At 45.7% G+C, this 27,406-nt stretch overlaps 1 protein-coding gene across 1 annotated transcript; it reads left to right on the forward strand.

Annotated features, from left to right (window-relative positions):
• On the forward strand, window positions 1–27,177 carry UBE2Q2 (ubiquitin conjugating enzyme E2 Q2). Its single transcript, XM_087941595.1, is given in 14 exon segments — window positions 1–213; window positions 216–271; window positions 10,718–10,819; window positions 13,669–13,773; window positions 14,721–14,777; window positions 16,282–16,419; window positions 17,489–17,573; window positions 20,367–20,427; window positions 22,167–22,257; window positions 22,383–22,441; window positions 23,402–23,450; window positions 24,496–24,591; window positions 25,126–25,201; window positions 25,582–27,177. Coding segments are annotated over 14 exon segments (1,131 nt in total). The 5' UTR covers window positions 1–89; the 3' UTR covers window positions 25,614–27,177.
• Window positions 27,178–27,406: the final 229 nt, after the last annotated feature.

Raw genomic sequence — 27,406 nt, forward strand, 5'->3', positions numbered from 1 at the left:
GCGGGCGGGCGGCGGGTGGGGCCGGCTGGGGCTGGGGCTGGGGCTGGTGGGGGCGGCGAGGCCTGGAGCGGCGCGGCGATGCGGCCAGGATGGCCGTCTCGGGGCTGAAGGCCGAGCTCCGGCTCCTCGAGTCCATCTTCGGCCGCGACCACGAGCGCTTCCGCATCGCCTCCTGGAAGCCCGACGAGCTGCATTGCCTCTTCGTGCCCCCGCCGACGCCCCCGGCCCGGCCCCGCCGCCCGCCCTGCTCGCCATCCACTGCAACATCACGGTGCGTGGGGGTTTTTTTCCTTCTTTTTGTGGGGGTCGCGATCGGGTCTCTCCCCCCCTCCCTCTCCCGGCAGGTTTCATTCAACCCCCCACACCCGGAGGAATTGGGGAGGGGCTGCCCTCCTAGTCCCCCCCGACCCTTCTCCTTCCCCCCTCCCGCCCAGGCTGCCCGTGGGGAGGGGGCTGGTGATCGCAAGGGGAGGGGGCGCCTTGGGTCCGAGGGAAGCTTCCCCCACATTTGGGGGCGGGGACCCCCAAATGAGGGTCTCCTCGGGGGAGGGGAGAGGGGCAGAAACCCGGCCTCGAGGGGGAGGGGGCGGCCTCCCTTTTTGTGGGGGGCAAAGAGGCGCTCCAACCGGCTTCCTGAACTCTGCGTAGGCTCAGGAGCCATTCGCGGGCCCAGCTTGGCAGGAAACTCCCGAAAGCTTGGAAAGGGACGGGTGTGGGGGGTTGAGTTGCGGGGTGGGGGTGGGTCAGTCTGGATGAGCTCGAGGTCCCTTCCAAGGCGTTTGAGGAGGGGAGGAGGGGTGGGGGGTTAGTGGACTACATGTCCCATCTTAGAGACCCTCCGCCGTGGGAGAAAATCTGGGGGGGGGGAGGGAGGGAGGGACTGACTTCCCATTCAGAGTTCTCTCTCTCTCTCTTCTCTCTCTCTCCGGAAATCGGGTTTTGAACTCCCGAAAGTTTTGAAAGGCTGCTTCAAAAAGGAAATGTGCTCCCCCCAACCCCCCCGCCGCCGCCGCCGCCCCGTCTTTAAACAAACACTGTAGCTTTCGACGCGGTTTTGCAACAAACAGGAAGGCCAAACACTGGAAGACGCCGCTTGCGCTCCGGCTCCTTCCGCTCCGACTTCTGACTTATTAGGGCTTCGGGTTGTTTAAAAGGGGCGGGGTGAGGTGGGGGGGGGACAAAGGTCTTTTCTCCCCCCCTTTTTTGGGGGGGGGTCTCCCTGGGGTTAAGGAGGCTGTTTCTGAAGGCAGGTTTCAAAAGCTGGTTAGTGTTGCAAGTCACTGGGGAAAAGAAGAAGAGGAGGAGGGAGGAGGAGGAGGAAGAAGAGAAGGAGGAGAAGGAGAAGAGGAGGAGGAGGAAGAGGGAGGAGGAGGAAGAAGGAGGAAAAGGAGAAGAAGGAGAAGGAGAGGAGGAGGAGAAGGAGAAGAGGAGTAAGAGGAAGGAGGAGGAAAAAGGAGGAAGATGGAGGAAGAAGAGAAGGAGAAGAAGGAGAATGAGAGGAGGAGGAAGAAGGAAGAAGAGAAGGAGAAGAAGGAGAATGAGAGGAGGAGGAGGAGGAAGAAGGAAGAAGAGAAGGAGAAGAAGGAGAATGAGAGGAGGAGGAAGAGGAAGGAGGAGGAGGAAGAAGGAAGGAGGAAGAAGAGGAGGAAGAAGAAAGAAGCAGGAAGAAGAGGAGAAGAAGGAGAGGGAGAGGAAGAAGAGGAGGAGGAGGAAGAAGAAGAAGAAGAAACAACAACAACAACATCCTTTCCTAATACAGGTTATCCCGGACTTACGACTGGAATCCAGCCCCCAAATTTCTGTTGCTAAGGGAGACATTTTTTTTGCTGAGTTTTTAGACCTTCCTTGCCATGGTGGTTAAGCAAAGGAGGACGGTCGTTAAGCTAGGAACCCAGGTTGTTAAGCAAATCCAGCTTCCCCCGTTGACGTTGCCGGTCGCCAAAGGGGATCCCCAGACTCCCCAGGGACACTGCAAATTGTCATAAATACAAAGTTGGTGGCCCGAGTGTCTCCATTTTGACCATGGGGAGGGGACAGATGCTGTGGCGGAAAACAGTCACGCACGTCCCCCCCTTTTTTTTTCCAGGGCCGGGGGTGACTTCAAACGGCCACGAAGTGGGACTGTCGTAAGTCGATGTCTACCGTTCCGCTTCGGAGCCAGCCCTTCCTAGTGGGAGAAACGGGGGTGGGTGGGGGTGGGAGAAACCTTTTAAGCGTGGAATTAGGCAGGATGTGCCCAGCGACTCCTGTCGAACGAAAGGAAGTGAGGAAGGCTTTGCCCGGCCTTGTCGTTAAAGTAGGATTTTGCCAAAAGGATTGTGTAACTTGGGAACCTCTCAAACGTCCCTTGGCTGGCTGGTTCCAACCCCCCCCACCCCCAGCCCCCGCTTTCGGAGGATGTGCCTAGGATGGCATTCTAGGAGAGTGGGTAGGAATGGCGCACGAAGGAGAGATTTAATTTTTCCACACCTTTGGATCAAAGAGCCTGCCTCGGTTTGATGTTTAATGCAAATCCCCGATATTAAAATAAAACAACAAAACCCAGGCTGATCCTTGGAATAACGTCGAGCCTTTTGGATCGGAGCTAGCTGCACCGGAAACCTGGCTTCTTTTTTTGTTCTCGTCGAGACGCCCCCGCGCTCCCTCTTCCTCTCTCTCTGAATTGTCCTGACCCACTTTTGGATTTCGATCAGGGTAGGAAATCCTGACGTTGACATCCTGATGGTTGGCATTAGCTTGTCCGGGCAGAGACAGGGGGTGAGTAATCGATAGCAATCCGGCGTCGGCTTGCGGAGACCTGCTTTGGGGTGAGCATGAGTCTGGGCCAAGCTGGGATCCTGTAAGATCTTGTCCCCGTTTGGCCCAGACAGGCAAGACCCTGGTTCTGGCAGGGATCCCGTTTGGCAGGCAGAGGGGAAAAAGAAAAAAAAAGAAAACAAAACAAAACGCCCCTTATAATTTGCAGTCGTTCTCCGGCTGGCTCCAATTTTCCGTCTGCCGTTACGGGATCGGGAATCACCATATTGGAAATCCCTTAGGATCGCTGGCTTTAAAAGCAGGGATATAGGCAGGGGTGGGATTCCAATTTCTTTTAACACCCGGTTCTGTGGGCGTGGCTTAGGTGGTGGGCGTGGCTTAGGTGGTAGGCGTGGCTTAGGTGGTGGGTGTGGCTTGGTGGGTCATGTGACTGGGTGGACATAGCCTGGTGGTCATGTTATTGGCTGGGCGTGGCCAATTCAACCTCACTCACATCGAGGCGCGCCTATCTCTTCGCCTGGCCTCTCGTGACTGGGGATGCTGCAACAGTCGTTCTGTGCAGCCTGGATTAATTGCTTTGTGGGGGGGACATTTCTTTGCAGACCACCAAAATTTTCTCACGGGCTACCAGTGGTCCCTGGCTCACTGGTTTGCGACCGCTGCTCTAGACAGACAGGAGGTTAAGACTGAGCGACGGTGAATGGCAGAGAATCAACAGGAAGTTGTGGGTGGGAGATTCCTTGGTTTGGGGATTGCGTTGAGCCGAACCCCGAAATACACACAGGAGGCTTGTCTATTGGCAGGAAGCGCAGGCGGGCTGAGAAGGAAGAGTCGGAGAATCTCCCAGGGGTTGGATGAGAATGAATAAAGAATCAAGACCATTCTAGATTTGAGCAGAGACCAGGATTACTGCTGGGATCAAAATATCCAGCTCTCCTGCTCATTAAGTCTCATTTAGTGGCTGAGAGGTAGCTGATCGTTGCTTTTTTCTCCTGTGTTGCCCGGCATCGAAATACAAACATTCCTCCACTTACAACGACAATGCAGCCAAAATGTATGTTTGCTAAGGGAGAGAAACTTGCTTAAGTGAGTTTTGACCCGTTTTGCAACCTTTCTTGCCACTGTTGTGAAGTGAACCACTGCAGTTGTTCAGTTAGTCGCATAGTTGTTAAGTCAACCTGGGTTCCCTGCAGATTTTGCCAGTCAGAAGGTCACAAAATGGAGTCACATGACCCCCCACACACACACACACACCCCTGGGACACTGCAACCGTCATAAATGTGAATTAGTTGTCAAGTGTCCGAATTTTGATCATGCAACCATGCTACAATGGTCATTTAAGTGTGTAAAACCGTCCTAAGTCACTTTGTCCAGTGCCGTTGAAATTTTGAACGGACACGAAATGAACTATTGTAAGTCGAGGACTGCCTGAAATCTGGATCTCTTAGAGCGAAAGCAAAGAGTTTGGGGATTTGAGATGTTGCTGAGGATGCGAGTATAACTGAGTTTTTCTAGCCAGCTAGTAATTATAAAGGGGATGCGATGGCTCAGGGGCTAAGACGCTGAGCTTGTTGATCAGAAAGGTTGGCGGTTCGAACCCCTAGCACCGCGTCACAGAGTGAGCTCCCGTTAACGTGTCCCAGCTTCTGCCAAACTTAGCAGTTCAAAAGCATGTTTTAAAAAATGCAAGTAGAAAAATAAGGACCATTTTGGTGGGAAAGGAACAGTGTTCCGTGCGCCTTCAGCATTGAGTCATGCTGACCACGTGACCACAGAGACGTCTTCGGACAGCGCTGGCTCTTCGGGTTTGGAACAGGGACAAGCGCCGCCCCCATGAGAGCTGGGAATGAGTAGCACGTGTGTGCGAGGGGAACCTTTACCTTAGTAATTGTAAATTTTCTCTTACTGCTACAACTTTCTTTGGGAAGGGGAGGGAGGAACAAGGGTCTGCCCAGTATATAGACCATTTTTGGTTTTCCATCTCAACATTGTCTGCTTGGGAGCCACCTTCTCAAGCTCAAGACCAGAAACTTTTGCCATCATCTAGTTAGTTGTAATCCTTCAGGTGAAGAGATGCTGAGATTTAGGCCAGCCCTGGAGCTCCGGGTCGGTCTTTGCCTCTGCTATTCCTCTCCCTAAATCATCCTTAAATTCTGGCCTGATCCATCAGATCATGTAGTCACTGCAGAGGGACAGACATCCTGGAGAGAGAGAGAAAAAGACACAGCTGCTTTCAAGAGTTGCAAATTGATGCATACTCCAAAAACGTTTCCTCAAATTATTTTCAAATGGCCAGCTTCATTGGCTGCTGGATCCTGGATCCAGTAAAGTGGAACTTGGGATCATTCTCCAACACGAAGGAATTCCTTCCTCCTCTTGCCAAACTGTTGTGCAGATTAGATTGACTTCCTCTGCTGTAGCCGTAGCTGGCTTATAAAGGATGGTTTGCTCCCTAGGCCAGAGTCGACCGAGTTTGCATAGCAAGCCCAACGCTAAACCATTGTTTATCGGCTGCCTTGACTTTCGTTCATTCCACGAGATCTCCTCCCTCCTTAATCAATGAGCTGGATCACTTTGGTGAACATAATCGTCTGCCGGTATTTAAGCACTGCCGTGTCATTGCTTGCCAAGGCTGTTTAGGGCAGTGGTCACCAACCAGTGGGCAGGAAAAAAATTTGGTGGTCCGCAGAGAAATGTCCCCCCCAAAGCAATTAATCCAGGCTGCATGGGAACAGAAGGCTGTGCTGCCCACATGGCCTGTGGGAACACAAGGCTTGCGTCACTTGCATTGCAAACAACATGAGGTAGTGAGGGGAGGGGGGAAAGGGCAGAGGGGGGAACTTGCCCCACTCACCCCACGCGCCTGGCCTGGCCACCAGGCTGCTTCTTTCCGCTTCTTTCTTCTTCTGCTTTTGGCTGCACGCAAGGAAAGCAGCCAAAGTCTTTCTTTCTCTCCCCCAAACTCCGCCAGAAATGAGTCTTTGGGACCCTGCAAGGCCTCTTGCTCCAAGAGGCTGCACCGGCACAAGAAGTCTCACAAAGACTCATTTCTGGTGGAGTTTGGAGGAGAGAAAGAGAGACTTCTGCTGCTTTCCTTGCACGAAGCCCAAAGTCTCTCTCGCGCTCTCTCCCCCCTGAGAACAGAGCTGGAGATGGTATCCTGCAATCCAAAATAAAGAATGATCGAACGGAAGCAAAACGGAGTGTGGGGGGGATTTTCCTGCAGACTTTTTGGGGATTTTCCCAGGGTCTCGGCTACTTTCTACAGAGACCCTGGGAAAATGTCAGCAAACCATCGTCGGTCAAAAATTTATATTCGTGGTCCGTGAGATTTAAAATTATGAGTTTGGTGGTCCCTGAGGTCCAAAAGGTTTGCGACTCCTGGTTTACGGGACAGGAAGGCTATCCAATCGCTGTTGGTTTTGGTAGAAGGTTGAAGATGTTCCTTCTTTGGGACTCTTTCGTGGCATAATCTCCCAGAGAAAGGAGAAAGCCAACTGTTCCTCAGCCCTGAGACTTCTGGGCAGCTGCCGTTTTCTTTTGTGCCTCCTGGATATTTAGAACTACGCTTCCTATCTTCCCTAGTTAAGCACCCTAGAAGGACAAAGCTGTTGTCAGACCATCAGCGTTGCCGGGGTTGTGAGCCGTCCTTGAGTGGCGGGCTTTGGCGCCCTGGCTAGACACCAGGTCACAAAAACAGGAATTTCAATCAAATGCTTTTCCAACCTCACCCCCGTGTCTGGCACACGGCCTGCTGGGATTCCTGTATGGAGGAAACGGTAGCCTTTCGTGCCAGGAAGAGTAATAGATATATTTTTATTTTACTTTATTTTGATTTGTCAATCGCTTACAAGATAATAGATATAAGTATAAATATAGTTATGAATACGTGGAAAAATAAAAGAAATAGGACAGGGACGATAGGCACGTTGGTGCGCTTATGCACGCCCCCTACAGACCTCTTAGGAAAGGGTTGAGGTCAACAGTAGACAGTCTAAGGTTAAAGTTTTGGGGGTTTGGAGAAGAAATCAGAGTTGTGTAGAGTATTCCAGACATTGACCACTCTGTTTATTTATTTTTATTTGTCAACTGCTCACAAGATAACAGGTATAAGTAAAAACATAGTTATGAATACATGGATACATATAAGAAAAATAAAAATATATATAAAAGAAACCATAGGACAGGGACGATAGGCATGTTGGTGCGCTTATGCACGCCCCCTACAGACCTCTTAGGAAAGGGATGAGGTCAATATTATATACTATAATAAACAGAAGGGGTGTGCATAAGTGCACTAACATGCCTATCATCCCTGTCGTTGTATTTTGACCCTTTTATTCTTGTTAGAATTAGAATTGTTTATTGGCCAAGTGTGATTGGACACACAAGGAATTTGTCTTGGTGCAAAAGCTCTCAGTGGACATAAAAGAAAAGATACATTCATCAAGAGTCAAGAATCATCAGGTACAACACTTAATAATAATCATAGGGTACAATAAGAATAGAATAGAATAGAAAATAGAATAGAATCTAATTGAAAATAGAATAGAATAGAATAGAATTCTTTTTATTGGCCAAGGGCGATTGGACACACAAGGAATTTGTCTTGGTGCAAATACTCTCAGTGGACATAAAAGAAAAGATACATTCATCAAGAGTCAAGAATCATCAGGTACAACACTTAATAATAATCATAGGGTACAATAAGAATAGAATAGAATAGAAAATAGAATAGAATCTAATTGAAAATAGAATAGAATAGAATAGAATTCTTTTTATTGGCCAAGGGCGATTGGACACACAAGGAATTTGTCTTGGTGCAAAAGCTCTCAGTGGACATAAAAGAAAAGATACATTACATCAAGAGTTAATCATCAGGTACAACACTTAATGATAATCACAGGGTACAATAAGCAATCAAATCATACTAGGAAATAGTCCATATAAATCGTAAGGATACAAGTGACAAAGTTACAGTCATACAGTCACAAGTGGGAGGAGATGGGTGATAAGGAGTGATGAGAAGATTAATAGTGATAGTACTGCAGACTTAGTAAATAGTTGGACAGTGTTGTGGGAATTATTTGTTTAGCAGAGTGAGGGCGTTTGGGATAAAAACTCCCCTTGTGTCTAGTTGTTCTGGTGTGCAGGGCTCTATAGCGTCGTTTTGAGGGAAGGAGTTGAAACAGTTTATGTCCAGGATGTGAGGGTCTTGTTCACATTTTTGTTTGACAAATTCTAATAAATAAATACATATATTCTTTTTGGAAAGAGCAGGATTTTCTCAGTTTTAGCATCTTCAAGATGGATGGATGCGGGTAGAAAGATGCTACAGAGGGTGGTGAACACAGCATAAAACATCATGGGCTGTTCCCTGACACTAGATGACCTCACTAGGGCTCGCTGCCTTAGAAGAGTGAGGAAAATCCTCAGGGATGACTCACACCCCGGTCAGCACTTTTTCACTCTCCAACCATCAGGAAGGAGATAGAGAAGCGCAGCCAGCCGTACCAACAGGCTGAAGAACAGTTTCTACCTGTGGGCTGTCAGACCCCTGAAGGGAAAATAACATAGTAGGATAGACTTGCGGGGCTGGTGCGTTGTGCAACAAAGTCACCTAGTGTAATAAGATTGGGACTGGGTTAGGGACTTCTGTCCTCACTGTGAGTTGTGTTGGGGTTGGTGGACTGTACAAAGGGAGGCTCAGCCAATCTCATTGTACACATGTTTTACTCTGACAATAAAAGGTAATAATAACCACTTTAACTCCCAGAGTTCCCCAGCCAGCAATGCAACAACCACACAATTCCATTCACAACCTGCAGATTCCCTTAGCATTCAAGAAGAAGAAAAAAAAGTCATAAAATCAAACAGGACTCGGGTTCCAATTCTGGTAGTGAAGTTGAGGGCCACCTGCAGAACTCGAACCCAACTCCAAGGCAAAGCCAATGTAAATTGCTCCCGGATGATGTCAGGTCCCGGTCTCTGTGCATTGGAGGTGCCACAAACAAGATGTGCTTCAAAAGGGAATTGTTTGTTCCCCACGGGACCGAGCATTGTATTCAGGCAACAACAAAAAAAAAACCCTTACGCAGTTGAGCCGTGAAGCCGTCAACACCCTGGATTAAAAAAAAATGCAGCCAGGCCAATTTGTCCCTGGACAGAAGCACCCTTTCACGTCACGCTTCCTTGGCTGACCTTAGAGGCTAAGCCTGGTTGGTATTTGGGTAGGGGGCAGGAGACATCCCCCCCCCCGGGGAATTCCAGAAGCTCTGAAGTTGGAAAAAAAAAGAAAAAGAACTAATCACATTTGTTTCCATAAATCAGGCTTGTAGGCAGAATCCTGGTAGCCTCTGGCCTTCCAAACTCACGAGATGTGCAAACCGATGCATTTTATTAAAAAGATTTATAATAAACCTGTGCTAGATTGAAAGTGGGGGGGGGAAGAGAGCAAGGTTGGTCATTCAGAGGCAGGCTGTAAAAAGACAGTGCAAACATTGCAAGTGGGAGCAGCAGGATCTACCCAGGCCCTAAAATGAAATCGAGGCAGGCTCTTTGATCGGAAGGTGTGCAAACATACGCTTCTCGTTGGCACAGATTTGTTCTGCCTGCCTGCTAATTGCAAGAGAGGGCAAGTCTAGGCTCCCAATGGCCAATGGAGGAACAAGGACGGGGCTGGGGTCTGCTTCCAAGAGAGAAAAGCCAGCAGCCTTCTGCCGGATGGGTTCCTCTTCTATCTGCCAGGATCGGGTCTGTTTGAAGAGTTTTGCAAAGGGGCGGAAAGAGGGCCGAGCTTGGACGGTGTGGTGTTAACGATACCAGGCCCAGTTCCTATTGACCCGTATCTCCAAACCTCAATAGGTGACGTCTTTTGTTGCTAGTTGTAAAGTCACGTCTGAGCCATCGTGTCCTCCTGGACAACGTTCCTCCAGGCCTTGCTATCCTCTACCATCTTCTGGAGTCCATTGAAGCTCACGCCGACTCTTCAGTGACCCCCTCCAGCCACCTCATTTTCTGCCATCTCCTCCTTCTTCTATTTATTGCCTTCCATCGTTCCCAGCATTCGGCTCTTCTCCAGGGAGTCCTTCCTTCCTTCCTTCTCATGAGGTGGCCAACGTCTTTGAGTTTCATCTTCAGGATCTGGCCTTCTGAAGAGCAGTCGGGGCTGATCTCCTCTAGGACTGACCGGTTGGATGGCCTTGCAGTCCAAGGAGTCTTCTCCAGCCCCAGAGTCCAAGGGCCTCCATTCTTTGGCGCTCAGCTTTCAATCATCCAAGTCATGGTTATCCCAAAGACGCTTTTCCAAAAGGCAACTGGACTTCCTTTTCCTTCTTTCTTGAAAACATTTTCCTTCTCCAAGAAGCTTCTTCGGTTCGAATAAATGTTTGCAAGGAAAGGGAAAAAAAAAAAAAAGTCCAGTTGCCTTTTGAAAAAAATAAACACCTTTGGGTCAATGGATGATGTCAGACCACCCATAGCCATTGCCTACCTCGCAGGGCTCGTTGCAAAATTATCCCAGGGGACCCCTCCAGTTTCCTTAGCAGAAAGGAAGGAGAAGGTAGACAGACTCTTCTTGAGGGTGCAGTGCCGTTTTTCAGCCAAGGGCACTAAGAGTTTGCCGTGGTGTCTCTAGAGTCAAGATAGGTTTTGCCCACCCGTGAACTGCGATACACAAACTGCGATAAACAAACTGCTTCACGCTGGCCAGACAGGAACCGTTTCCTATTTTGGGGGTCAGAAATACTGCAAGTGTCTCTTACATTTTCGGTGTCGCTTGGCTGCCTGGGTGAAGGCAGCTCTGGTTGCATCCGGAGTCAAGCAAGCAGATTTGAATCGTGAGGTGCATCGGTGGGGTTTATTTCCTGGTGGGAGCCATTTCATTTCGAGAATTCCCGCTAAGGCATTTGGGTTTTTTTTTTCCTGTGCTAAACCATTTCGCTCTCTTTCGAAATGCAGGAGTCTTACCCATCTTCATCGCCGATATGGTTTGTGGAATCAGATGACCCCAACTTGACTTCAGTGCTGGAGCGATTAGAGGATATTAAAAGCAATACTTTGGTAAGGAGTCCTTTCCTTGAGCTTTCTTTACTCTTGGAAGGAGCCTCGGGTTCAAATCTCGGAAGGATTCAGTTTTGAATGGGAGTTCAAGCTCAGCCCTGATCCAGCGAAATCCTTCGCCAAATAACAATGATCTCATCTGGTCAATAATGCGTTTTAATTACTAACACCCCAGCTAAATAACATTCACAAATCCTTCGGCAACTGCGAGCCAGGAAATGAATAAATCCTGCTGGAGGTGGGAAACTTGCCCGCAGTGTGCCACAGGGTGGAAAAAAAAAAACATTTTTGCAAATAACTTAAGGTTATTATTTTGATTTACATCCCAGGATTCTGCATATGCAGGAAAAAAACAGGGAGGAAAACTCTCTTTGCAAACATCCTTTCTAGCACCATGAAGGCCCAGGAGGTAGAAATTAAAAAAAAAACACAGCTTTTTTCTCTTATCACTGTCTTGCAGCAGGCTGGATCCTGGTTTTGAATGCCGGCTTCTCTTTTTCCTTTAGTCATGCTGCAGAACTCTTAGAATTTAGAAGGGTCTTTTCTTTTCTTTCTTTTTTTTTTATTGGCAAACTTAATTGTCTCCCTGCCGGCACTTAGAATCCATTTTCAATGTTTGCATATGCAGCAATTGGATTTTGGAATTGTTTTCCCTAAGCCACCTGCCAAAGGTTTTATTTTCAGAAGCTGGAGAATCATTGACTAATTCCAAGGACTTGCTGCCTGATAGAGAACTATATAGTACAGGCAGTTCTCAGCTTACGGCCACCGAATGTCGGTGGCTAAAGCCAAATGGTTGTTAGGCGAGGCGCACCCACGAAGCGAATCGCTGCAAGTTGTTAAAGTGAATCGCCAGCCGTTAAGCAAACCCATCGACGTGCTGGCTGTGAAGGTGGCAAATAGCAATCCAGGGGGCCCAGAACTCTTTGAGCTGCCGTAAATACATGCCCTGCACCCAGAGTTTGGATCACCTCACCGTAAAGATTGTGTGACGGTCGTAAGTGTAAGGATCTGTTGTAAGCCCCTTCAGTGCTGTTGTAACTTTGAACAGTCCCTAAATGGAAGGTCATAAGTCAAGAACCACCTGTAGAAAACAGAGAGAAGGCTTCTAAATATGATGATGTCATGCCCCTGTTGGAATCCGATTCCCAGGGCGAGATCGAGCGGCTGACAGGGAGTGCGAATGTGGCTCCGGTGGCTGTGGAGGAAACTGGGGAAGGGCACAGTCCGGCTGGGCATTCAGAGGAAGACCCAGGTCCTCTTCATCCTAGGGCACGCAGGGAGGAACAGAGAAGGGAGCAACATGGCTTACTGGGGAGAAAAGGGCCCTGATTCCCTTCATTAGCTGCAGCTGGGAAAACAGGATTTAAAATGGGCATTTGCGCACAGCACCTTGCTGGAAGCAAAGCATGCATTATCTTGGTTTGTCAAGTCTTATCTGGGTTCTGGCGTCCTCCCAACTGTGTGTGTTTCATTATCTTTTGAGTTCTGCAATTCCTTTTCCTGCCCTGTCTCGTTAATTGCTGCAGTGTGGTTTGTGTTGGTTTTTATTTATAATTTATATGTACTTTGGGTTCGGACTTGAATTTCTTCCCTTTAAAAACTGTTCTTGGGAGAGTTTTTTTCTCCAGCCGATGATGACTGGATATTGGGGGCCAAGTTGGAGGAATTAAAAGGACTTTCCCTACTTTTGTGATTGTGTTGCCTTTGTGCCACACCCTTTGGGTCATCCCTGATGTATTTATTTTTCGTGCGTTCTGGCATGAATTTTAATCAGAGGTGGACCAGGGCTTTTTCTGGTCCATTTTGCTAGGATAATTGGAACAAAACGTTTCCGAGGGGAATTTAGTGAGAACTGAAGCTCGAGCACCAATCAAGAAAAGGACTTGATCTTTCCTTGATCCCTGAATTCGTTGGTAGAAACTGCTTTCCTTTGCATTGTAACGCAAGTAAACCAGCATTCCTCGTGGGGCGTGAGCTGAAGAGGCCACCAACCACCAAAACACCACCAAACTCGGTGGAATGGGAGAATGCAGTGCGGCCAATGTGCCATGGTAAACTTCCCGCCACTTGCCATGGAACAATTTAACAATTCGATTTAATAATTCGAAATAAGAGTGGTGAGGTGAAGCTCTCGCCTCACAATCAGGAGGCCGTGAGTTCAATCCTAGGTAGAGGAAAATATTTCTCTCTCTCTCTCTGGGCACAATAAGAATATATCTGCTGGGGGGGAAAAACTCCACATTGGTGACAGGAAGGGCATCCGGCCAGTAAAAAAACACTCTGTTCCATTCAGTTGCCCAGGCTCCACCCTGCAAGGGATACAGATACAGATTAACAGAGTTGAAAGGGACCTTGTAGGTCATCTAGCCCAACCCCCTGCCCAAGCAGTAGATCGTTAAAAGAAGATGAGGATGGATTTAAGAATTCGGAATAAATGGAACCATTATTTTATTTCATTGTCCTTCACATTTCATCCTGTCCTCCTTTTTGCAACCTTCCTTTTAAGGATTCTGTCCCCGCATTTCTTTGACATCAATATAACTCTTATTCTGAAGCGGTTGAGCTGGGGGAGTTGTCTCATGGCCAGTGGTGAATTGTGGATTGTACCACGGATGCCCCTTTAAATAATGTACACTGAAAGTGGTATTTAATGTTGTTGTACGAGGTGCAATGACAGCAAACTAAACTAAACTAAAACTCTCCTCCTCCTCCTCCTCCTCCTCCTCCTCCTCCTCCTCCTCCTCCTCCTCCTCCTCCTCCTCCTCCTCTTCTTCTTCTTCTTCTTCTTCTTCTTCTTCTTCTTCTTCTTCTTCTTCTTTTTTCTTCTTCCCTCTTTCCCCTCGCAGCTTCTCCAGCAGCTGAAGCGGTTGATCTGCGACCTCTGCCGCCTCTACAATCTTCCCCAGCATCCGGATGTCGAAATGTTAGACCAACCTTTGCCGTCTGGCCAGGTAAAGGGCCCGATGAAACGGCTTCAGGGCAGGGGACCGAAACGCCCCTGCCAAGCAGGGAGAGAGCACGGCCGAGTTTCATTCCAGGGCGGTGAGAGGTGACTCAGAAACCTGTCGTTGCTTGGCCAGAGCCAGCAACTCTTGGGTGATGCTCGGCGGTGACTCTGCCAGGCACGACGGGAATTGGCTCTGTTCACGTCTGCTAGGCCCCACCTAGAAACCAGCGGTGCATTTCAAAAGATTGTTACCACCGGTTCGTCGGGCGTGGCTTGGCAGGTGCGCTTTGCAACGCCGCGCGCACGCACTTTTGCAAGAACGCGCAAAACGCACACTTTGCACAGGCCCAGAGCCTTTCCGACTCGCCTCCTGCAATCCTGTCGCTTCAGCGGTTTGGCCCAGTTTGGCAAAGCGCGGTTCGACCTGCGCTTCCAAAGCAAAACATGAAAGTGGACCCAACAGCAGAGTGTCGGAGAGAACTGGTTGGGTCTCCACTGCTGGCTCATCGGCACTGCTCATCGGCCAGGGGTGGGATTAAAATTTTTAAAACAACCGGTTCTTTGGGCGTGGCTTAGTTGGTGGGTGGGGCTTGGCGGTCATGTTATTGGCTGGGCGTGGCCAACTCAACATCACTTGCACATCGAGGCATGCATCTCCTCACCCAGCCTCTCATGGCTGTGGGGATGCTGCAACAGTCGTAAGTGTGAAAAATGGTCATAAGTCACTTGTTTCAGTGCCGTTGTAACTTTGAATGGTCACTCCACACAAGCAAAGTACCAGCAAAGGAAGGAAAAAAAAAACGGGGTCTCCGTCCCACAGCCATTAGTGGATCTCTGCCCCGTAGCTGCTCTGCCCCGTAGCTGCTCTGCCCATCTGCTGCCTGGTGGGGAGGTGGGGTGGAAGAAAGGAAATGTGTATTTAATTGATGAGGATCTTTTGTTACGTTCTAGAATGGAACGACCGAAGAGGTGACATCAGAGGAGGAAGAGGAGGAAGACATGGGTGAGGTAGGTGTCTTCGCTCGCTTGCAGCTTGCTCTACTCTTCCTTTTTTGCTTCTGGATCTTTCATCTGCCCAAAAAACGAAGGTGGGAGGGTCTAAGGAAGTCACCAAAGACCTACCAACAAGGCTCCAACCCTGGTGCTCTCCAGATGTTCTGGATTCTAGCCAGCAAGGAGAGTCCCTCACATCTGGGAGGCATCACATTGTCTTGCTGTATTGTCTGGTTCCACCTCTTAGAACGCCCCTTTGTTTGAACCCGTCGGATCTTCTTCCAGAGCTGGCCAGGTCTGGAGCAGTCCAGAATAACAAGAGTTGGAACCGACCTCGTAGGTCATCTAGTCCAGGGGTCGTCAACCTTTTGGACCTCAGGGACCACCAAACTCATCATTTTAAATCCCGCGGACCACTGATATGAATTTTGACTGACAGCCCCTTGCTGACATTGGTGGGAAAGTCGGTCCCATATTCCAGAGCTGCCGTAGTCACAGGACTGGCCCTTTGGTCATCCCACCAATGTCAACAAGCCACCCTGGGGCAGATTATCCTTCCCTGCTGTTGGTCTTACCTTCCAGTTCCATCTCACGTGGCTCTACTCAAAGTAAGGTTTGCGCTCTGACTCGTCTTAAAAGCTTCCAGGGATAGATCAGCCACAACTTCTAGAAACAAGTCATTCCGCTGGTTAATTATCCTTTCAGGAAACATCTCTTTCGTTCTAAGTTGCTTCTCTCCTTGATTAGTTCACTTTTTATTGTCATCGCACCTCGTACAACAAAACCAAACACCCATCTTCAGTGCACATCATGACCGTGACAATAAACACAAACGCACATCTTTCACACTCCGCATACTGAATGGAAAAACCCCTGATATTGCATTCATATTGCACTATACAGTAGAATTTAACAGAGCTCCTGCCCTGGGATAGAAGCTGTTTTTCAGCCCATTTGTTCTTGTTTTTATTATTCGGTACCGTCTGCCAGATGGTAATAGTTCAAAAAAAGGAGGTTCCCAGGATGAGATGGATCTTTGAGGATGTTGTGAACTTTCTTAAGGCAGCGGGAGCTATAAAGCTCTTCCAAAGAGGGGAGAGGGCAACCCGTGATCCTCTGGGCAATGACATTAACCCTCTGAAGTGCTTTCCAGATGATTAGTTTCCATCCGTTGCTTCTTGTCCTGCCTTCACGTGCTTTGGAGAATAACTTGAACTCCCACTTTTGGGGGCCGGCCCCCCCAGTATTGAAACACTGCTATATCAGGCCTTTTTATTTCATCGCCTACCTATTCCAGATCTTCTGCAATCTCCATGCTCCCGTCCACAACTGCTCCATTCGTGGCAATTGGAAGCCTTGCTGGTTTGGTCTTCTCAAACCCGAGCCGCTCGGGTCTTCGTGTTTCTCCCCCAAGCCGAGAGTTATGCACGATCCACGCAAAACCGCCAAGCTGCCGGCGGTGACCTTGACCGATCGGTGCCTCCTGCTTATCCCCCACCCTGCAATCTTGTTCTCGTAGGACATCGACCTGGATCATTATGACATGAAGGAGGAAGGACCTACCGAAGGGAAGAAAACCGAGGATGAGGGCATCGAGAAGGAGAATCTGGCCATTTTGGAAAAAATCAGGAAGAATCAAAGAGAAGACCACCTAAACGTAAGTGCTTGGTAGGTGAGAGGGAAGGAATCCATTTTAGAAAGTTTACTTCCACGTAGGAAAGAAGGGAAAGTGGACGGAGGGCGTTAGAGACACAACTTCACTGGCCGTAAATCCATGTTATTTTAGACTTTGCCAACAGAAAGGGAGGAGGAAAAGGGGTTTGAAAGAGCAATGCGTCAGCTTGGAATCGAAAGCGCATTCCATAAATAGTTTTTCAGAGATTGTAACTAGGTGATTGAAGTTTCTGCCGGGGAAAAATCTAATTGGAGAACATGATTGATGACACTTGGCTATGGAGGTGTCCCATTGGAGAATATGAATTATGATACACCCAGAGGGGTAGGGAGGAAAACCAGGGTCAAGGGTGACAATGAATGATGTGTCTCAGAGTTGGCTACACCCAGGCAATGCCGGACATGTTAACTCCCAATAAATCCTTTTGAAGTTTGGCTCGAGACTCGTGATTTAAATGGGGGTGACTGTCGGAATCCTAACATGCCTATGTTATAGTCTTTGACTTATGACCACAATTGAGGCTGGAACGTCCATCGCTAAGTAATGTGGTCAATTAAGTGAGTCACATCCAACTCAGCCTTTCTTTTCCCAACGTCATTAAGGGAATCGTCGTGATTGTTAAATGTAACCTGCCTTGATTGTGCTAGTTGGGAAAGGCCTAGATCAGGGCTCACCCAACTTGGCGACTTTGCAACTTACGGAGTTTGATTCCCAGAATTCCTCAACCAGCCTTGGTTGGCTGAGGAATTCTGGGAGTTGAAGTCCATAAGTCTTAAAGTCACCACGCTTGGTGAGCCTTGTCCTAGATGGCAATCATGTGACTTTGGGATACTTAAAATCCACGATAAGTACTTGCCAATCACCTGAGTTTTGATTACATGACTATGGGAACTCTGTGGCAGTTGTAAGTGCAAGTATTGTCTTAAATCTCTTTTTTCAGTAACTTCAAATGGTTTATTAAATAATGATTATGTCAAGGACCATCAGTATATGGTGTTTTTATTTTATTCAAGTAGATTACATGTGTTTTTCTCTCTTTTTCCGTCTGCAGGGTGCAGTTTCTGGGTCTGTCCAAGCGTCGGATCGACTAATGAAAGAGCTCAGGGATATATATAGGTCACAAAGTTTTAAGACAGGTGAGTCATTTATTTTCCCTAATGGAGCAAATAATGTGATATCTCGCAGTATAGGCATGATTTCTTTCGGTAAGCCTGTCTCAAACTATGATCCCTATCCTACTTAAATAAATTAAACTCCACAGGAAGTTTTTAAAAGAACAAGCATAGATTTGCACCATCGATCTGTAAAAAACCTGGAATTATATGCGTCATATTTGCATGCAAGAGAGATGATGTGATATTTAGATGATGCTGGGTATTTATTTATTTTTTATCCAGCTGTGTTATCGGGACATTATTTCCAAGTGAATTCTCTCTCTCGGGTGCCCTTTATTCAAAAGCTCACTTTTCCTTTTCTTCAATTCAAATGAAAACCTTTCTTTTTTTTTTTTTTTTACACCTTCTCAAAATACCACAGGTGACATGACAAACAGACCTCAAGGAGCCCTCATTTCTTTGCCTACTTCTCAGAAAGTGCTAATGAGGACAGGTTGCAAAAGCCCTTTGCAACCATAGCTCCAGACCTGGGCCCCAATTAAATCCAGTAGCACCTCCTTGGCTACTGTGAGAGACAATACTTTTTTTTTAGCTGAAAATTATGTTTTCCGGGAACATGATTTTCTTGCCAAAAACACCAAAAATAGAAAATAGAAAATAATAATAATAATTCATTCTCCCCCTCCCTGCAATTATCTATTTTCCACTGATTGCTTCATCTGCTTAACTAAGCGGAAGGCTTCCTGTCGTGGCTTCTCCCTTCTGCATGAGAAAACACGCTCGCATGGGTCTCCTCTCGCATTTATAGTTTATACAGGGAGTTCTTAACTTACAACGGCGTCAACTCATAAAACATCCCCATTCCTGTTTTAGTAGTTGCTATAAAAAAAGGGGTGTAGGGGGGAGGAAGAAAATCTGGAAGAGCAGTGCAGCAATTTGAAAGCAAAAGTATATTCCAACTCTTCTCTTGAAAAGATTGTAACTAAATTACCAGAGCTTTCGCCCGGGAATATATTGAATTGGAGAACGTGAATGATGACACCCAGCCTGTGAAGGTGCTCAATTGGAGAATCTGATTTATGACACACCCGGGGTTGGGGGGGGGGGGAAGGATGGGAAACAGGGTCACAGGAGACTGTAAATTACATGTGCCAGAGTTGGCTTCGTACAGGGTAGTGCCTGTATGTTGCCTCAAATGAATCCTTTGAAGTTTTTTGAAGCTTGGCTCTAGAATCATGATTTAATTAGGGTGATAGCTGGAATCCTACAAATGGTTCATTTTGTGACAGTTCGAAGTTCCAACGGCGCTGATAAAAGTGACCTGACCATTTTTCACACTTTTTCACACGGGAGTCTGGAGACGACTCGGACAAGGGTCCCGCGTCCGATGCAGAGATGAGGCCAGGACCATGTGGGAGTAGGGTGCTACCTCCGGAGCCTCTGGAGTCTGGCAGCAGCGAGGCAGAGGAGTAAGGGGAGCCTGTTCCCAGTGCGCGTATGCATAGAGCTGCTAGAAGGCAAGAACAGCTTAAACAAAAGGGGCGACTCGGGAGTAGGGCTGGGAAGTGATTGCCCCTCCCATAAGGGATAAAAGTCAGGCCAAGATGACGAAACCTTTGCAGGAAGCAAAGTAGTTTGATAGATTCCGAGTCCTCCTTGAAGCTCTTGGTACTTTGGTTGGGTTTTTTTTGTACATCGGTTGGTTTCTTTTCTAGTTCATTTGATACTTCTGTTTTTGGCAGCACTTCACCGAACTGAAAGGTGTGTACTTATCTTGGGGGACTATTTGAGATTAACTCCGTCTGGGAATGAAAACAATTCCCAGCGTTGCAATAAAATAGGCTTTGTTTTTAAAATAAGTTTGTGGCTACGGTTTACGAAGCCTGGGTCAGAACAGCTATAAACAGCGGAAAAGCGCTCGGTAAATTCAACGTTGGTGCTCACAACGAATTGTAAGGTTCAGAATGCTGCAGGGTATTGTTGTTTGGTTCTTTAAAATTTTGTGTGCAAAATTTTGCACTGGTTAAATATTTACGTCCTAGTTTTTTTTTTTAAAAAAAATAACAACAACCAACCAAATTGCAAACTTCCTCCCAGAGAAACCTTCAGTCCTGTTCATAGATGTTATTGGAAAGTTTTTTATTTGTTGGCGTGGGATGGAACCATCTGTCCTCCTGGCAGATGGCACGTCTTGGCTGACCTTGAAGATCCAAAGCAAGGTCGGCCTGCTTAATATCTGGTTGGGAAATATCCAGAGATGAAGCCACCGTTATGGAGCAGGTGAGAATGGAGAATTGTCAGCCCTCCAGATCGGGGTTTGTCCCAAAGGTGCTTTTACAAAAAAAAAAAAAAAATCCAAACCTTTCTTTGTTTTTTGTTTTTATTATCCTTGAAGACGTTTCTCTTCTCATCCAAGAAGCTTCTTCGGTTCTGAAGAAGTGAAAAAGTTGAAGAACTGAAGAAGCTTCTTCAAGGGGAAGCGAAATGTCTTCAAGGGAGAAAAACAAAACAAAAAACAAAGCCCAGTTGCCTTTTGCAACAATACCTTTAGCATCGATGTGGTGGAACCACTGCATTTGAGTCGATTTATGCTTTTAGATTCATGAAAGTGTCTTTTACTCAGAGAACTTGGATAAAAAGTAGGGGGAAATTCATGGAGATATTAAACGTCCCTGACATTGGGGGGGGAAAAAACCTTCCTTGTGCCAAATTGGCTTGCTTTGAAACTATGTGAAGTTCCAAGTCCCAAACCCCGATTACCCAATCAAACTCCTCTTCTTTTTTCTTTCTTCTTTTCATTTTTCCCCTCTACAGGAATTTATTCAGTGGAACTCGTGAATGACAGCCTGTATGAGTGGCATGTAAAACTTCTCAAGTAAGTCAGCTTGGTTTCCCTGCTTGCCCCGTTTTATGACCAGAGCAAGGATTGGCACTGTGCAGGAACTCAGATCTGAGACTTACAAACACCTGAGAAAGTCTGCTTGTCAACTGATAAAAACATTTTCTATGCCCGTTTTATAGTGGCCAACAGAAAGGGGTTGTGGGGGGGAAGGAGTTTGAAAGAGCAAGGGCGGCAGTTTGGAATCGAAAGTGCATTCCATTCATATCTTGCAAAGATTATAACTAGGCGACTGGAGTTTCTGCTCTACAAATCTCTAATTGGAGAACGTGATCGATGACTCTTGGCTATGAACGTGTTTTGTTGGAGAATATGAATTACGTTACACCCAGAGGGGTGAGGAAAAACCAGGTGACCGTGAATTACGTCTCTCAGAATCGGCTACACACAGGTCATACCAACAGGTTCTCTCTTTTGACGTTTTTGAAGCTTGGCTCAAAGCTCATGATTTAATTAGGGCCACGGCCGGAATCCTACTATCTTGTTGTATCTTCACTTTACTTTGTCACTCAAATAACAATTTCTCTTTACTGGAGAGTTAATCCTCTCCAGAAAGGTTGAGATGACAGATACCCCTTAAATTACAACCTTAATGGAGCCAGCCCATCGCGGTTGCAAATTGAGTCACCCGTGGGACTGATCCAGTTTTATGACCTGTTTTGCAGTTGTTGTTAAGTGAACGAGTGGTTCGCGATGAGCCAATTTTGCCTAAAAAACAAAAAACAAATGCTAATTTGGGGCAAAATTGTAAGCTGTGGTCATGTCACCGAGGGATATTGCATTTTGCAATGACCATAGATGTTTCTGAGTGTCTACAAAGGTAGCCACGGGACCATGGGGGGACAGCTGTCAGAACTTCAACACTGGATGATAAGTACTTCCCAGGGAGGTTTGTCGTAACTTTGGTTGCTAAGCAACCGGTCATAAATTGAGACATAGCTATGCAGTTCCCAGTTCCTTATCCTTTCCATGGCATTTCAGTCCTCGAAATTGTAGGCAAGTCACTCCCCAGGGCGATGGGTTGTGCTTTGAAGAGAGTGTGGGAGATAGGATGGCATGTCAGTTCACTTGTTGTGATGACCCAGGGTGGGATACAAAATAAAAACAGCCACAAAAAATAGGGAAAGCCCCTTTTATTCCTTCACTTTGCTTCCAAGCTCCAAATATCCTTGACTGGAGACAAAAAAAAGTCCCACACGAGTAGTTACAAGGAAAAGGAAATGCCGCTTAAACTAAAAATGCCTATAAATTATAAAGAGTAAAAAAAACAACACAAAACCAGGCAAGATAAGGGCTGGAGGACGTCCACAGATAACAGAACACACACTGGGAAGGATGCCAAACTCAAGAGAGGAACCATAAACTAGAGATATTTCCATGCTTTGTTTCCAGCACTCGCCTGTACGCATGTCCATCCTCTTATCCAGTTGTCACAGCTGCAGCCCATGAAGAGGATCAGGGCCCTCTCCTCCCCCATGGACCACGTATCTCCCTTATCCTCTCCTGTGTGGAGGACGGAGGGGGGATGGGCCTGGGTCCTCCTCTGACTGCCCAGCCGGCCTCTGCCCTTCCCCAGCCTCCACCACCTCCGGAGCCACACTCCCACTCCACTCCCTGTCGGCTGTTCCTCCTCTTCCTCAGAGTCCAACTCTAACAAGGGCATGGCACTCATTGCAACTCTTCTTCCTTTTCTCTTTCTTGTGTCCATGATCCAGGGTCGATCCTGACAGTCCGTTACACAGCGATCTCCAAGTCTTAAAAGAGAAAGAAGGCGTGGAATATATTTTGCTCAGCTTCTCTTTTAAGGTAGGAAGGAAAGAAGCAATTCACTGTTTCTTTTAATGAGCGTATTCTTTTAACGAAATTTCAGCCCTCTTCCGAGCTCAAATGACCAAAGACTTAACGCTTCTTTCTTATTTTATTTTTTTCAGGATAATTTTCCATTCGACCCTCCATTTGTGCGCGTGGTCTCTCCAGTACTTAGTGGAGGGTAGGTCCCAATATTATTATTTTTTATCAGTCATGATTCAGGAATGACCAATCTGATATTTCGCTTACCCTTCTGGACAATCATTGGGACAGCTTTTTCGGTATTTCCTCGGAAGCCTTATAGTAAGAGAATAGTACGAGAAGTGGTAGTAGTTCTGTAATCTAAGGCTGAATATCAAGAACCCTTTTTCTCCGGTCTCCAGATTTTTCTGCTGTCAGCAGTAAATCTATTTTCTTTTGAGTAGGACATTTTGGCTTGTAAGATACTAAGGGGATTCCTGTCCTAACTGGGGAGGTACGAACAAGAGTTAAAAGGGTTACAATTTTAATGTTTATTAAGATTTCCTAAGCCGCTCAGAGAGCAGTTAAAGGGCATGGTGAAAAATGTCCCGAATGAAAATGAGATTGTTGTCACACAAGGGATATCGAAATAGTTGCACAGTGCTTAGCTACCTTCTGTAACTGTCTGTCTGCTGAATTATTCTCGTGGCAGAGCTGATAGTCAAGCTATCTGCCAAGTCCAAATGGTTTTACAGCTTTGATTATCTCCATTTCCAAACTGTCACCTGTGAAATGGACTTGGTGCAAATAGACACACACAAAAAAAGGGATTTTTTCAAATTAGAGTTTTGGGCTCCTGTCTCGATAAGTTTAACTAAGAAAGTTTAAGTTTAAAGATGACCTTAACAACCCATTTTGGAGGTGGCTAGTAGACTAGGACAAAACCTTGCTTCCTACTCTTATCTACACATTGATTTTTTTTTTATCCATTTCAATGTTGATTTTAATGTTTTAGCTTTTAATGTCTGATGTTTTAATGCTATAAGGGTCGCATTCTGTTCGTTATGGTATCGTAAGCTGCCTTGAGTCCTTCGCTTGGAGAGATGAGTTGCATACAAATTTTAATATCTAAATAAATAAATATTGGAATTGTTCTCAGTGCGCCTTTTATCTGTCTCAGGTACGTTCTGGGTGGAGGTGCGCTATGCATGGAGCTTCTAACTAAACAGGTAAATGGGAGGACTGGAGGGTGGCTGCCCATGGTGGAATTACCACTTAATGTTTTTGTACTGGTAATCCTTGACTTATGACCACAAGTGCCTGTTCAGTGATTCATGCCCGATTTTATGATTTATTTTTATTTTTTTTGGCCAGAGTTGTTAAACAAACCACTGAACTTTTTGTTGTGGTCATTCAATGAATCTGGTTCCCCCCACCTCAATATTCATTTTGCTGGTTGGAAAGATCGCAAGTGGCTTCAACTGTTGTAAACTCAACAACGGTTGCCGAGTGTGCAAATTTTGATCACGTTCCCCCTGGGGGAGTGACAGACCTAAGGGCAAGAATTGGTCACAAGTCCCCTTTTTTGTGTCTCGTTGTCACTGTATGGTGGCTAAACAAAAGGTTGTAATTTGAGGACCAACTGTCCATGACTCTTAGCGTAATAAGATTGGGTCTGGGTTAGGGACTTCTGTCCTCACTGTGGGTTGTGTTGGGGAGGGTGCATGAAGGGAGGCTCAGCCAATCTCATTGTACACATATTGTACTCTGACAATAAAGATGATGATGAAGATGATGATGATAATAATAGTAGTAGTAGTAGTAGTAGTAATAGTAGTAGTAGTAATAATAATAATAATAATAATAATAATAATAATAATAATAATAATAATAAAGTTGAAGTTGAGCGACTTTGGAAAAATAAATTGTTTGTTATCCCAATTGTAATTGGAGCCCTTGGAGCAATACCTAAAGGGCTACCTCACTATTTGGAAATTCTGAATTTATCAGGCTTAAATACCCTGATTCTACAAAAAAAACCACTTTATGTGGCACAGCTTATATCCTCCGACGCTTCCTGAACAGTTCCTAGGTCCTTGGTTAGGACTCAGGCTGTTGAGCTACCAACCAGCTGCAAAGGCTGTGAATCTCACTAAAGATTAACCAATAATAATACTAATACTAATAATAACAACTCCATGGATACTGCTGATTCTGGAGGGCTTCCCTTCACACTCTTCCTCTCCCTCCCCACGGACCCCCCCGTGTTTTTAGGGTTGGAGCAGCGCCTATTCCACAGAGTCGGTTATCATGCAGATCAATGCCACGTTAGTCAAAGGGAAAGCCAGAGTTCAGTTTGGGGCAAATAAGGTAAGCGACACCGTTGTGTGTTCCCAGTTATTGTAAGACTTCCATTTGTCTCTTCTGCTACAAACCCAGCGGGCTTAAGCTTCATTGTCAAAGCAGGGTGGCGGGCGGGTTGTTTGATCACTTCATGTCCAGGTTTTAAAGCAAATCCACGGAACCAAAATACAGTTTGCACACAAATCTCATCCCCCATGAAGAGGTGTGGACTTCAATTCCTAGAATTCCCCAGCCAGTCAAGCCTGGTCAGGAGCACGTTAGGAAGTTATATAAATGTTCTAAAAATGAAATAAATAAAAGCTCTCCTTGGTAAATGAAATGGGGGTGCCTTTCGTACATCCCTCTAGCTTCTCAGCGTTGTTAGAATAAGAATAATAACAGAGTTGGAAGGGGCCTTGGAGGTCTTCTAGTCCAACCCCCTGCCTTAGCATGACATGAAGGTTTCTGTATAAATCTCTGAGCTGTCCAGCGTCTTCTTTGTCAGACCTGATTTTGTCTCCCGAGAAAGAAAACGTTAAAAACCCGTTCTCTCTCTTTCAGAGCCAATACAATCTAGCAAGAGCACAGCAGTCTTATAAATCTCTAGTACAGTTACATGAGAAAAATGGTATGTATGGTATGTATGTAAAACCCATAGTTTTGTAAGTATAACGCCAGACGAGAGCAACTGGAAAGGGGAGGGGGCATTTTAAGCCACTGTACCCCCCCGCCATGTATCTCTTGTACATGTCTGTCTCTGAATCGAACCCAAAATTTGTGTTGCTGAGTGAGAAATTTGTTAAGGGAGTTTTGCCTCACTTTACAACTCTTCTTGCCACCGTTGTGGTTAAGTTAGTCACACAGTCATCCCAGAAATGTGGTAAAACGAGTGTCCTTCAGGGGTTTTTACATCTCGACATGCATTTTAGACTTCTGAGATACCATATATAATTATTGTAAAGCATAAAAGCATTTACTATTGTTCCTGTGTATCTGACAATTATTTTCTTCTTCCAGGCTGGTTCACACCTCCAAAAGAAGATGGATAATACTGAGGGCCACACTTATTGGACCAATATCAGTAAAAGATTTTATTTCCATGCAGACTCAAGCTATAAATGCCCCATAACAGCTCATAAATGAATTAGTGGATATCCAATATAAATTACAGCCATACTGTTCTGCTCATCGGACAAATATTTTGGCCAGAACAATTTAAGACTTTCCTATATTTTCCCAATAGATTGAACATACCTGCATTTTAGTACTGAATCTCTCAAACTGCATTCCTGGTTTACTAAAATTTCCTATCAACTTTTCTATGCACTTCAGGGGTTGTTGTTGTTTTCTCCAGAATGGACTGCAAAGGATTGCAATATATTTTATTTAAAACCAATCAAGAGGAATTAAGTTAGTTTGATAATGTGTGTTGTAGAGGTTTCAGATCTTGTACAAAACAATCTTTTTTTTCCAGGCTTAAAATTTGAGAACGTTTGTAGAATTTCTTAATTCGAACGGAGATATAGGAGAAAGCTTGCAATGTGAAAGAATTAAAATGTTTTATTGCATGGCTGTCTTGAGGTTAGAACTCCTTAGTTTAAGCAGAGCCAGGCTGTGCCAATAGAACTTTGCAATGGGTCGTATCTACCGGGGTTGCTGAGCTGTTCTGATAATTTTTGAGACTCTAGCATCTTCTTTTCAAGAGGGAGCCCTAGGTGTAAAGCTTGAAAATTTATTTAAAATGCTAAAAAGCCTCTTAAACAAGATCAACTCCATTAACGGGTTGTTGCAATCACTTATAGATAATGAACTTAAAAAGCAATGGGCAAAAATCAAGACACTCCTTGTGTTTTTTTTTTTAAGAAGACCAATTTTTTAAAAAACGAAAGCCACTGAATACCCAGGATGATCCTGATTCAGATTGGTGGTTTCTTTTAAATATCACCATCGATCATCATGACCGTGGGTTTTGTTCAGAAAATAATTGGATTGGAAACTGCTGTCAGCCAGTAAACTGCTTTATCATTGCCTTACTTTAATTTTTTAAAAAAGTCAGGTGTTTTAATTTTTAGAGCTGAATTTGGGGTCATTTTCTTTTTGTTCATTGGAATTGTATTAAAGGAATTGGCATTTTTCTTTCCGAGACCAGAAGTGGACAGGTTCTCTTATACCCCACCATTGTTACCTCCAAAGTTACATCTGTAAGATGATCATAGATGCTGGACTTCAGTTTGAAAGACAAGACTTCTGCCTGGTGGACCTTAAATTCTTATGATCTTTTGAAGACGTTCTCCAGATCATTTCCAGGATTTTGGCTACTTGGTTGTACATATTGTTTCTATTGAATTGTCTTAGCCGCCTTAAATCAAAGGACAAATTCTATGAGTTTCCTGCAGCTCATTTGAAAACCTGAGGCTAATATTTTGGATACCTTATCACATTGTTTAATATTTCTAATGGACTAGCACAATGGACAGTTGCACACCCTCAGCTTCTCTTTTATTTTATTGGGAGTTTCATTGTTTTTTTAAAAAAAATTCAGAAGTACTTAGCAGCGTACAATAATCTGTAAACTTGCATCAAGTTTATGAATAAAATGAACCATTTTAAGAATCCTGTCACTACTCAATGTTTCTGGAAGAGCTATTTTTGGGGGCGTGGGGTTGAGTGTGATCTTAAGCTTGTATAACTTATCAAAGCAGTGTTAAAAAGCTGGACTGACTTTGAATGTTTAGTAATGATAAAAGACATAAAAATGTGATTGGTACACAACGGTAATTGGAAGCTCTTCAACTATTTACAGGTTCTCCTCGGCTTGCAGCCAGGATTTCTGTTGCTAAGC

This window comes from Pseudonaja textilis, chromosome 13 (genome assembly GCF_049901715.1).
Source record: "Pseudonaja textilis isolate UNSWEBS1 chromosome 13, rPseTex1.2, whole genome shotgun sequence".
In the NCBI taxonomy this organism is placed as follows: Eukaryota; Metazoa; Chordata; class Lepidosauria; order Squamata; family Elapidae; genus Pseudonaja; species Pseudonaja textilis.